Source organism: Sycon ciliatum, chromosome 10 (genome assembly GCF_964019385.1).
Source record: "Sycon ciliatum chromosome 10, ocSycCili1.1, whole genome shotgun sequence".
Classification (NCBI taxonomy): domain Eukaryota; kingdom Metazoa; phylum Porifera; class Calcarea; order Leucosolenida; family Sycettidae; genus Sycon; species Sycon ciliatum.
Genome location: NC_088652.1, coordinates 10,467,759 through 10,479,357, shown reverse-complemented (window position 1 = coordinate 10,479,357; position 11,599 = coordinate 10,467,759). Strand labels below are relative to the sequence as shown.

Sequence of the window (11,599 nt, the reverse complement as noted above, 5' to 3'; positions counted from 1 at the left end):
GCCTTTTAAATTCTCTCGCACAGATTTTGACCGTGCTCTCATTTAGGCTCATGCTGTTCCTCACAGGTACAATGTGTGCTTGATACTAAACACACTTTTAATCATGATTTTGGGATGCTGAAACTCTAATACTACTACTAGTATGTTGTCACTTTTGTAAGATCTCTTACACGCTATTCTATAACATTTAGTGCCCAAGCTTTTCTTGAACCCCTAAAAATAGGCCTGATTACAAAAATATAATATATGTCTCATTTCTTTATCCACATTCCGAACATTCATTATTAAACATACCATAAAAGCTGTATAGCATGTCATTTTAGTAGGGGTGAAACAATTTTACCGAATACTCGAGTACTAGCACTCGCTCGGTTTTTTCATAAATAATCGTACTTGGAATAAATCAGAGCACTCGTTCAATTATGGTACATGCATTTACCACAGAAATCTGCAGTTTCAGAGCAGCAGTCGGCAGATATTGATGTGCAGACTGTGTGATGAACATTTGTTCACGAGTAGAGAGAGCCCAAATGACCCACCAACCAATGTACCCGAGAAAAATGACTGCCACTCGATTCAATCAGGGTTGTATCATGTCATTGGTGTGTAATTTTTAGGAGAAGAAAAATACTCGAATATTCGATCTGAGAAAATCAGAGTACTTCGAAGTACCGTAGAATCCCGAGGATAAGCCCATGGGCTTATCTGTTTCACAAGGACATTTCGGTGGGCTTATACGAGAACATGGGCTTATACGCGGTCATGGGCTTATACGCCGACACCAACATTGTGCTATTGAAAAGTATCAAGGAAGTGAGAAGTACATTGCTGAAAACCACTGTGCAAACAAAAACAACCGATGATTGTGCTGAAATGTACGAAAAAAACTATAATGTGAATGACTACGTACATGGTATGGCCAAGAGTCCATGATTTATGGACTCTCGGTATGACCTAGGCCCATGGGCTTGTACGATGAAGCTTTGTGATGTTCGAACAAACCCTGGTCTTTTGCGCGGGCATGGGCGAATACGCGGATGGGCTTATACGCGGATGGGCTTTTACGCGGATGGGCTTTTACGCGGATGGGCTTATACGCGGATGGGCTTATACGCGGATGGGCTTATACGTGGATGGGCTTATACGCGGATGGGCTTATACGCAGATGGGCGAATACGCGGATCTGCGAATACGCGGATGGGCGAATACGCGGATGGGCTTATACGCGGATGGGCTTATACGCGGATGGGCGAATACGCGGATGGGCGAATACGCGGATGGGCTTATACGCGGATGGGCTTATACGCGGATGGGCTTATACGCGGATGGGCTTATACGCGGATGGGCTTATACGCGGATGGGCTTATACGCGGATGGGCTTATACGCGGATGGGCTTATACGCGGATGGGCTTATACGCGGATGGGCTTATACGCGGATGGGCTTATACGCGGATGGGCTTATACGCGGGCATGGGCTTATACGCGGGCATGGGCTTACCGGTATACGCGGATGGGCTTATACGCGGATGGGCTTACACGCGGATGGGCTTACACGCGGATGGGCTTACACGCGGATGGGCTTACACGCGGATGGGCTTACACGCGGATGGGCTTACACGCGGATGGGCTTACACGCGGATGGGCTTACACGCGGATGGGCTTACACGCGGATGGGCTTACACGCGGATGGGCTTACACGCGGATGGGCTTACACGCGGATGGGCTTACACGCGGATGGGCTTACACGCGGATGGGCTTACACGCGGATGGGCTTACACGCGGATGGGCTTACACGCGGATGGGCTTACACGCGGATGGGCTTATACGCGGATGGGCTTCTACGCGGATGGGCTTCTACGCGGATGGGCTTGTACGCGGATGGGCTTGTACGCGGATGGGCTTATACGCGGATGGGCTTATACGCGGATGGGCTTATACGCGGATGGGCTTATACGCGGATGGGCTTATACGCGGATGGGCTTATACGCGGGCATGGGCTTATACGCGGATGGGCTTATACGCGGATGGGCTTATACGCGGATGGGCTTATACGCGGGTTTCTACAGTACTAGTACTCGAACTCGGGATCTCAGTGCCAATTTTCACACCTAAATTTTAAAATTTAGGTGTAGTAAAATTTCTGTATCACGGACCTGTCAGGTTTCAGGTGTAATGTAGAATTTGGTGACCAGCCTACCCTTCATAAACAGTGTGGACTCCAGTGCCATTTTAGGTGTAATCAGGTTGCGTTTGGTTGGTCACATTCCACAACGGGAATCATTTTGCCCGTTTGTTTGGTCAAATAATCCCGCTAGGTTGGTCCCGTTCCAGAATGGGAATCACTGATCATTCCAACTCACATGCTGGAATGATCATTCCTATTCCGGAATCAAAAATGAAAATGGTTGGCACAAGCCAATCAATGTAGCAACAGGATCAATTGCCTCAAATCATGCACTCAGAAGTAAGTACCTTGCCTCTCTCAAGGAAACTAGAGTCGGGCAAAAGAGAAGAGAGCCGTGGTTCCACAATGACACCATGGAATTGTTATGTCAAGGGATTCCAAGTTGATTCTGGCGCGTTTGTTTGGTCAGGTGATTCTTCCGTTCCCATTCTAGAATGGTTTATCATTATTGTTATTGTTAATCGGATGTTGAGCCAATAATAAATGTAGAAAGGAAGAGGACATATGGATACGAGTTAAGAGTAACTCTCCATCACTATAACCAGATGCTATATACAGTCAGAAAGTGCAACAATTAGGCACAAAGCTGACAAAGTACTGAGACATTCGACGTCCTGACACCTAGCTTCAACACATCTCCGTACCGCTAACCGACAGCCTTCCAACTCGGAAGGTTCAAGGTTATGGAAAGACCAAAGAGGGAGCTACAGGTACCTTAACTTTGGCCTTTTCCTCCTCCAGGCTGGTGTTCAGAGACTGGACAGCGTACGATAACTGCATCAATGTTTCTGGGACTGAATCATATCGTGAGAGTGTGAGCCAGCCTGCACAAAGCACGTGAAGTTCATGTAGTGGTTGTTTTTAACACACACACACATGACATCATATTAAGTTCAGAATATGATTTCATAATAAGAACATGACATCATATTAAGTTCAGAATATGATTTCATAATGAGAACATGACATGGCAATAAGAAAGGAACAAACTCGATCGCCATAAAATCAACCTCCTGAACCTGATTCAGGACTCCAACACAAACTGGACATGGTCTCATGCAAGATGATTGCTTTGGCGAAATGTCATGCGTACATGAAACAAAACTACATGTACATGCAATTCCAAACGAATGTCCACTATTGAAAGTGACAAGAAAATCGATTCTGGCAGAATCCTTTGAGACTTCGAAGTTGCGTGGCAATGACGGCAGCACTTATTATAATTCTATCCTTAAAATGCCGTCTCTTCTTTCAAACAAGGACCCAAACAGTGATATTTAAATCATATGTTTACTTCACAGGCTGCGTGAGGTTCCGTGGATGCGTGGTTTAAGCTATGCATGCATCGATGTTACATACAGTGGTTTAGAGCGGCATAAGCACTAGGACTTGTGCCGTCATAACACAAGCACGCACGTCAGATCGAAGTCTGTTTGGACTTATTAAACCCGTGAAACTCAGAATAACAGAAAATCAATGGTGTTCCTAGCATTCGTCCCTAGTGGCGCAACCGTGAAACGCTAAGGAAAGGTGAGGGTTCTACGATGTGGAATTGGGCTCACAGAATAGCCAAACGATACTTACGTGTCTGGCACAGATCTCCCTCGTAGCCAACTGAGCAGTTACAACTGAATGAGTTGAATGCGTCCACACATCGTCCACCATTCTGGCAGGGCTCGCTGCCGCACTCATAAATTTCTGTGTGTAGAAATCATACACGTGAAGAAGTACAGCACAGAAGAACACAGGGTCTACTCCAAGAAATGAAGACTATCTATCAAGACTATGGTGAAGACTTTCTGACCGAATATAGACTATGGCAGGGTTAGGCGCACTATAGGACTAATCGTGGCATGAATGTCACAGCGTGATATTCGGCTCGCTTAGAATCCAGTCTACGGCAGCCTCGGAAACAATCCAAAACTTTAAAAATACTTCCCTTTTTTCGCGTCTCTAGCGGCTAGCACTATAATTATCCGACGTATCTTCAATTTTGAGTTTTGTTTATCATTCTCTGACCGATACCCGTTTGTTATAGATGCAAAGTAAATAGAAATACCAATACCAATACCGACACAAGTGAATGGTGTGGGCCGCGTCTGAACACGGCTGACCTGTATGCCAAAGTACTTTTACTTTATCAGTATCAGGGGAGAAGTGCACCGGGGACTGTTTTCACTCACCATTCTCGCAATAGTGTCCCGTTCTTCCTGGCTGGCATTGACACATGTATGAACGACTGTCGGTGTTGAACGCACACTCTCCCTCAGTGTTGCACGGGTCGAACGCACCAGCACATAACGGATTCGTACCGCCTGTTGTACAGAACAAAGTATCATAAACAGGGAGAAAAACAAGTAATGAGACAAAAACACTTTGATGGCTCGCTAAAGTGGCTTTGCACGCAGGGTAGACTCTACAAGGGTATGAAGTGTGGTACATGATTGCTGAAACATACAGAATACATGTGTGTTTCAACAACAATATGATATGAAGTAGATTTGGACCTAACAGGTTGCTGTCTACAGCATTGGTTATTAGTACACTGTATTAGGCTCCTCGACATTCGTCTTGTTGAGCACTCTCGGCAGTGCTCATGCGTTATGCATCGCTCGCTACCTTTCGCAGTTTCAAGGAGTACTATTTTGGCGCTAGAACAACGAGCTATCTTTTAAAATGTCTGTGGTGCCCGCTTTGCACCATGGCCGGTAGCTCGGCTTACTTTCAACAGCTCGTAGCTGTACCGATCAGGCCTAGATGGCCTTGATGGCCGATACAGCTTGCTGTCTAGAGCATTGGGTATGAAGCAGATTGAATGGTTTGTCATACAGTCAGTCTTGCTAACGTCAATTGGCCAATGTTTCCTAGAGTGGACATTATGTCTCACGGTCCTGAAGCACAAGTTGTCCTAGATTATTATCATAATGGATATTCAAGTGTCGAAAGACAACAACTACTGAGTATACGTGTACTTGACATGTACATACCAAGGCAGGACTTGAGCATAGTGGCATGAGCGTCGGTCATGCCCATCAGGAACGCCAGCACATCCGTGTCCAGCTCAACCAGCTTGGCTTCGCTCATGCCAATGCTCTTGAAGATGCCCTCGTACTTCTCCGCCATCTCCTGCTCCACACCGGACTGGGTAATCCAACGAACCATGCAACTTGGCCTTGCTGCGACTGCATGATAAAAAAAAAACAAGCGTAAAGTACCTATGAACTCAGATGGTAAGCCAAGGAAAAAGATTGTAGCATGGAAATTATGAGCAGAAATTATGCTATCGAGTCCACCAACTAAACCAGATTTTGAACAGTCAGATGTGCACAATCTAGTATAAAAGTGACAAGGAGTACTGAGACATTCCACGGCATGAAAGTCAGCTTGAGCACTGCTCCATAGCGCTAACCAACGGCGCTGCAACTTGGAAGGCTAATGGATATTAGTGCTAATTCCAAAGAGGGGAAGGCGAGCGCCATCGAGCCGAGCACAAGCAAGGAGCTGACTTGCATGCCGTGGAATGACTTAGTACTCCCTGTCAGTTTTGTGCTAGGATGTGCAGGTCTGACTTTTCAAAATCTGGTTTTGTTGATGGACTCGATTGCATAACCTGTGCCCAAACATATCTAAATTTACTCAAAGTCTTGAATCCATCCATCCTCAGTAGGCATATGCGGATAATGCCGGCAGAACAATTGGCAGAATTCGGTACTTTTTCTGGTAAGTTTCATGCATGCTTGGTATGTGGATAAAGAAATGGAGCAGAATTCGAGGAATTGCCCGCCATATAAGGTTTGTTTGGTTCTGCCAATTTCACTGCTTTTCGAGCAGAATCTGCCACCTTTTTGAGCATTATCCGCCAATGCCTAAATCAGGCAACGTAACGAACTGAAGGAGGCCTTTAACTTCACTACAAGATACACTCAGCTATTCAGCCAGGCGCCCACAAAACAGAAACTGCTAAGCGTGAAGTGCGAAGTGCGAAAGTGAGAGGTAGCAGGCGGACGTGATGCAGAAAAAATATTTTGCATTTTTCAGCCTCGGATACTGTGAGCCAATAAGAGACGTACGTTAATATAGAAGAAAACACATGGGAACGTTACAGTAGCCTGTCAGTGTTGTGCCCTGTTATCGCACTTTCTGACTGCATATTATCTTATCACAGTCGTGGACAGTTGCTTCTTAACTTGCTCCCGTGTGTCTTCTGCTATTTTAAACGTGCTTTCATTATCAGAAAAGCTCTTGTCTTCCTGTACCGCAGTGGATTCTAATGGGGTATACAACGTACATGTACATGCAAATATTTCCGAGATGGAGTACATGTACATGTAGATCTACATCGAAATACATGTTTTTTGGATGTTCCTTTTAAAAATAAAATAGAATGAAACATACATAATTTGATGGTCGTGACTGCGTGAAACCTTTAGTTGCCACACAGCTTCCCCTCCCTCGTGTACATGAAATACCTCAGATTCAGAAACCATTTTTTCTCCAGTGAATCTACATCGTCCATATACACAGAGGCTGTGCGCCTTAAAAACCTGCAATAGTGCTCAAATACCCGGAATGGGCAAAGCGTAGTACGCAAGAGGTACACAAAAGGAAGTAAAAATAGGGCTGTTTTTGTTGTAACTCAGCACATATACGTGTACATGTAAATTGGATAGGGCATACGATTTTTATTCCAGTACAAGTACCAAGGCCAAGTTCATGTACCAGCACATATGTAAGGTTTTTCATTCTGCACCTCATCCACGCCACACAGAGAAAACAACTTCACTTACCAAGCGGCACTTGATTATCTGGCATGGCTGAAACGGGAACTGGATCACCAAACGCAGGAGCAGCCGTTGCCAGTAGCAACACGATGGCGGCCATCATGAAACATGAAGGCGGCATTCTGTGAGGGAGATTGATCGGCAATCCCTGTGTATGTGTGGCAGCTCACGTTCACGTAGGCCTTGACTCTTGAACGGGCCCGGAGTTCGAACTACAACTTCTGCCTGACGAGAAAAAACGGACTCGTTGGAAGAGAACGGCAAATAATTGCTAGTCTTGCTTCTAGGAAAAAAATCTGAGAAATGGAGGCCACAGGAGGTACTTTTATAGTGAAAGATCTTCACACATGTTATACTCCTACCATTTCTTCACATTAGTTCTCGAACTGTCCTAAGTGACACGTTATGTGGAACACATACTTATACTTGTATGTATAAGACAATAATATGTACATGTAGGTGTCAGTGAATAATCGACCCAGTGCAGTCCTGACGAAATCCGACCTCATGAATATAATAGTGCAGGAGGCTCCGCGCCCGCGGCCCTAGCACCACACATACCACTCTGCACACTTCAGCGCGACAGTCTAAAACATGTACTTGTACAATGTCATGTACTCAAATCTGTGGACAGCAACTGTTTCACTGTTTGTACATGTACATGTACATAATAATGACATTATTATGTTGTCATGTACTTTATTCCTGAAGTCGGATTTCTCTGGCCAGAATTGTAGTCCCGGAGAATCGCAGCAGAATTGTTTGTGACAAAATCCAACTGTTCGATTTAAGAGCTGACAGTGGCATTGAGTTGGTTGCAAGGTTCCTCATTGGCGCCGTCCATTGGGTTCATACCAGGCGAATAGTAGTAGTTCAGTGTCGATTCGAGTGGAATGATAACTGTTTCGAACTCGCTGCCAACCTGGGATCACTGGGGTTTAGCAAACCTCAAATAACCAATAGTGTTATTGTTGCCGATAACGATCCAGACAGCATCAATGCGGTGGTGACACACACACTGTCATACACACACACACACACTCAGTGACTGTCACACACATACACACGCGCGCGCACGCACACACACACACACACACACACACACACACACACACAAGCACACTCAGGCTCAGACTCAGACATGCCCATTGCTGGGGTGATGGTAGCGAACGAGCTACATTGTACATGTATGTATGTACATTGTAAGAACTTGTGCTGGAGCGTCTCTGGTGTTTTGTCTTTCGCGTGGGTATGCTCCGGGCCGTGCCGCTGAGGATTTACTTCCAATGAATGTTGTGCCCGTTTCCAGCTGGTGTTTATTTGATGGGTGTGGGTGGATGCTAATTTTATTCGTGCACTTCATTTGTCTGTCAGATTGCCAAAGATGTCAGTGCTTTTAGCCGTGTTCATGACAGTCATGTGAGCGCCTTGTCATGGCCTTCACGTCAGCCTTCGATCGCTCTATTCACCTACACTCTAACAGTGTTGGTATATTCATACAGCGGATGCTTTCGTAGCCGCATCATCCGAAGACGATACGTCAATCAGATCTCTATTCAAAAATGCAAAGACTCAATCTCCAGACAGTTAACTGTTTCGACCTTGTTGGGTCTAGTCGGGAGAGCGCAGAGTGACTGGCGGAACTGAGCGCAATGAAGTTTAATGAACAACAAAGCATTTTCAATATGCAAAGATGTGATCGAAAAGGCGACGTGGAGACAATGATCTTAGTAATGCAATGAATAAAACTATTTCGGAATCTCTCGCCACGAGCTCCGTACTACCTTCTGCGCTCTTTCCCATACTGCATCGTGCCAGTGTGGAATAGATTGCCACAGGCAGTTCTGGACAAGCAGCCATCCCGGAGGCAACTGCAAGATTGCTGCATGCCGTCACCTGCAACAGAGTGACTGGTGCTCTGCTCATGACTGGTGCTAGCCATGCACATGTATCACACTAGCCTGCCATCAGTGGATCCAAATCATTATGTTGACCCTCTTCTACAAGTAGCAGTGGTGAGGCTTCCTGCAGCTTCATTCATAGGAAAAGAAGTTTTCAGAGCAGACTCGCTCTCTTCCCATTCACTCTGCAAACTCGAACTCATTTCTCAATCAATTTTTTACAACGTTTCGGCAAATTTGCCCTCATCAGGTATGCAATGGTGTGCAAGTTTGCAAAGGAGCAGTTATATACATGCAATGTGTGATGCTATGAAGTATGATATGCTACATCGCACCCACCGTGACGTGCCAGAATCATAAAGATAATGATACCTCAAAGAAGTATGATACCAACAACAATTATTCAAAGAAGACAATGCGGTGATAAATTCACGAAAAGCCCGAAGTGCTTTCACACAGACACCCACGCACATCCACAAACCCATGCACACACACACACACACACACACACACACACACACACACACACACACACACACACACACACACACATACACACACAAACACACTCCAACGAAATGATAATGCACAGTGCACTGGCGCCTCTTCTACAAGTAGCATTATAGTCATAGCAGCAATATGCCCCTGAACTCTTTCTCTTTCTATACTTATAATATTATACTGATCGAGAAGGATGGGTTCTGGCCAGCACCAATACACGTTCGCCCGTGGGACTTTCGTGAAACAAACCAGAACACCTAAACCAATATGCGTACCTGTGCTGCTACCCGAAGAGCCAGAAGTCATCATTCCAGTAAGCCAATTCACCATAATTATCTCACATTAATAATTATTATTATTTCACCGTCCAATGGCAGAAGCCAATGCAAAGGAGGGGGGCGTTAGCCAGCCATGGCAAGAGAAGAAAAAATGAAGGAAAGAAGATGATAATCGGAAGAAAATAATGCATCAGCGGGGTGAAATGTATCACTATAATTATTATGTAGTCTTAGAAACAAGGTCCATCACATTCACCATCTCCTGCACCACCATAAGCTCCACGTGCTATCAGTGAATGAAACCCACCTAAACAGCAGCATACCCGATTCTAGTGTTCATATCCCAGGCTACGATCTATATCGCAAGGATAGAGATCTACATGGTGGAGGGGTATGCATTTATGTCCATTCTGATATTCACTCTATCAGAATTCCCATCACTGAGCTAGGAGTGGAGTGTGTCTCTGTTCGTCTTCGCCTGTGTACCAAACCTAAGGCTATTGAGCTGGCTGTGTGCAGTATAATTATATCGTCCACCGAGTGCAACTGTCGACTTCTGGAACCTGTGCAGTCAGCATCTTGACGTCATCAGCCGTAAATTTAACAGGGTCATTGTACTAGGGGACTTTAACACTGATGTGCTACAGCAAACATCCAATAACCACCATTACAAGCACCTGTCCAATCTGTGTGAGGAGTTTCACCTCCGCAATGTCGTGACTTCACTAACGCGACTTGCCAAGACATGTCTAGATCTAATACTCTTCTATGCTGCCGCACCACATGTTTTAAGACAACTGTAGTATCTGTAGACGGCGTGAGCGACCATGATCTCGTTCTGACTAATTTCTCCTTCAAAGCCACGCAGCAAGCTAACTCCCGCCTCAAATTCGTGCGCAAACCACTCCCACATGCAATTGATCACTCTTTGATGATATCGACAGCACTCTGCAGCCTGACTCAGCTGATGTCAATGCACAAGTCGCCCAGCTTTCAGACTGTATTCTGTCCCTGCGGGAATTTGCGGAAAAAACTCTCGAAAACTTGCGCAAGAAATTGCGGCAGAAAGCAACAAAAAATGCGACGAAAAGTGCGGAATGATGCAGAACTTGCCAGGAATTCGCGGAATTATTTACAGAAAATAGCGGATTTGGGCCAAATCACGAAATTTGTTGCATCGTATATCTACTTGGGAGTAGTAGGAGTCGTACTGTGCAAATAACCTACAGGATCATGGAAAGCACTGCGTGAAAAGTGCATAAAAAAGTGAGATATAGTGCAGAAAACAACAAAAAAGCGCCGGAAATGGCGGATTTTCCTGAAAATCGCGGGTTTGGGCAAAAATCGCGAAATTTGTTGCATTTGTGGAATCGCGATTTCCTGGAGGGACAGTGTATTACTCGAGTTTTAGACAAAATTCACCGATCTGCCCCGTGGTCTCACCAGCCTTCAGTAAGCCGAAGCCTCAGCCAAGGGTGACACCTCAGTTGAAACATCTCCTCCAGCAACGAATCCACCTACATAGAAAGGTACGCACTCACCCGTCAGATCAACAGCTTCTGCAGAGGTATCGTGCAATACGGCGAGAAGGCACTCTCCTCAACAGGCAGCTGAAGTCACAGTATTACATCAGAGAGTTCAAAAATCGTCGCGATGACCCACGAGGACAATGGGCCGTTATCAATAGCTTGTCTGGTAGAACAGCAGTGAGGGCTGCCCCAGCAGCCACAATCGCTGATCTGACAACTACCTCAGTCGCCGAGATCGTCCATGACCCTGCCAGACCAGTCGAGCTGCCCCTACCCGTTGCAGACCCCAATAGCACTACTCTTTTTGGAGTTTGATACCGTCAGCGTCGATACCATCTCCAAGTTGCTTGAATCTCTGGTATCCAACAAAGCCACCGGCTCCGATGATACTCCGTCCTGCATCCTGAAATCCTGCAGAGATTC

The 11,599-nt window shown here is 45.7% G+C and overlaps 1 protein-coding gene and 1 long non-coding RNA gene across 3 annotated transcripts in view; one reads left to right on the top strand and one right to left on the bottom strand.

The window, feature by feature from the left end:
* The window catches only part of LOC135826315 (uncharacterized), a 1,245-nt gene extending 773 nt beyond the window's left edge, over positions 1-472 (top strand). Inside the window, exon 2 of the long non-coding RNA XR_010555254.1 lies at positions 1-472. This exon is cut by the window's left edge and continues 318 nt beyond it. This is a non-coding gene — a long non-coding RNA (uncharacterized LOC135826315).
* Positions 1-11,599, bottom strand: part of LOC135826287 (uncharacterized) — a 37,955-nt gene that overhangs the window by 9,780 nt on the left and 16,576 nt on the right. The window contains exons 1-5 of one of the 2 annotated variants that reach the window (XM_065338916.1): positions 6,974-7,243; positions 5,174-5,368; positions 4,370-4,501; positions 3,771-3,884; positions 2,901-3,010 (exon numbers count right to left, since the gene is read on the bottom strand). In XM_065338916.1, the coding sequence (XP_065194988.1) occupies positions 2,901-3,010; positions 3,771-3,884; positions 4,370-4,501; positions 5,174-5,368; positions 6,974-7,088 (666 nt within the window). In that variant the 5' untranslated portion in view covers positions 7,089-7,243. Of the gene's footprint in view, positions 1-2,900; positions 3,011-3,770; positions 3,885-4,369; positions 4,502-5,173; positions 5,369-6,973; positions 7,244-11,599 lie in introns of those variants that run through there. The other variant, XM_065338915.1, reaches the window with a different exon arrangement.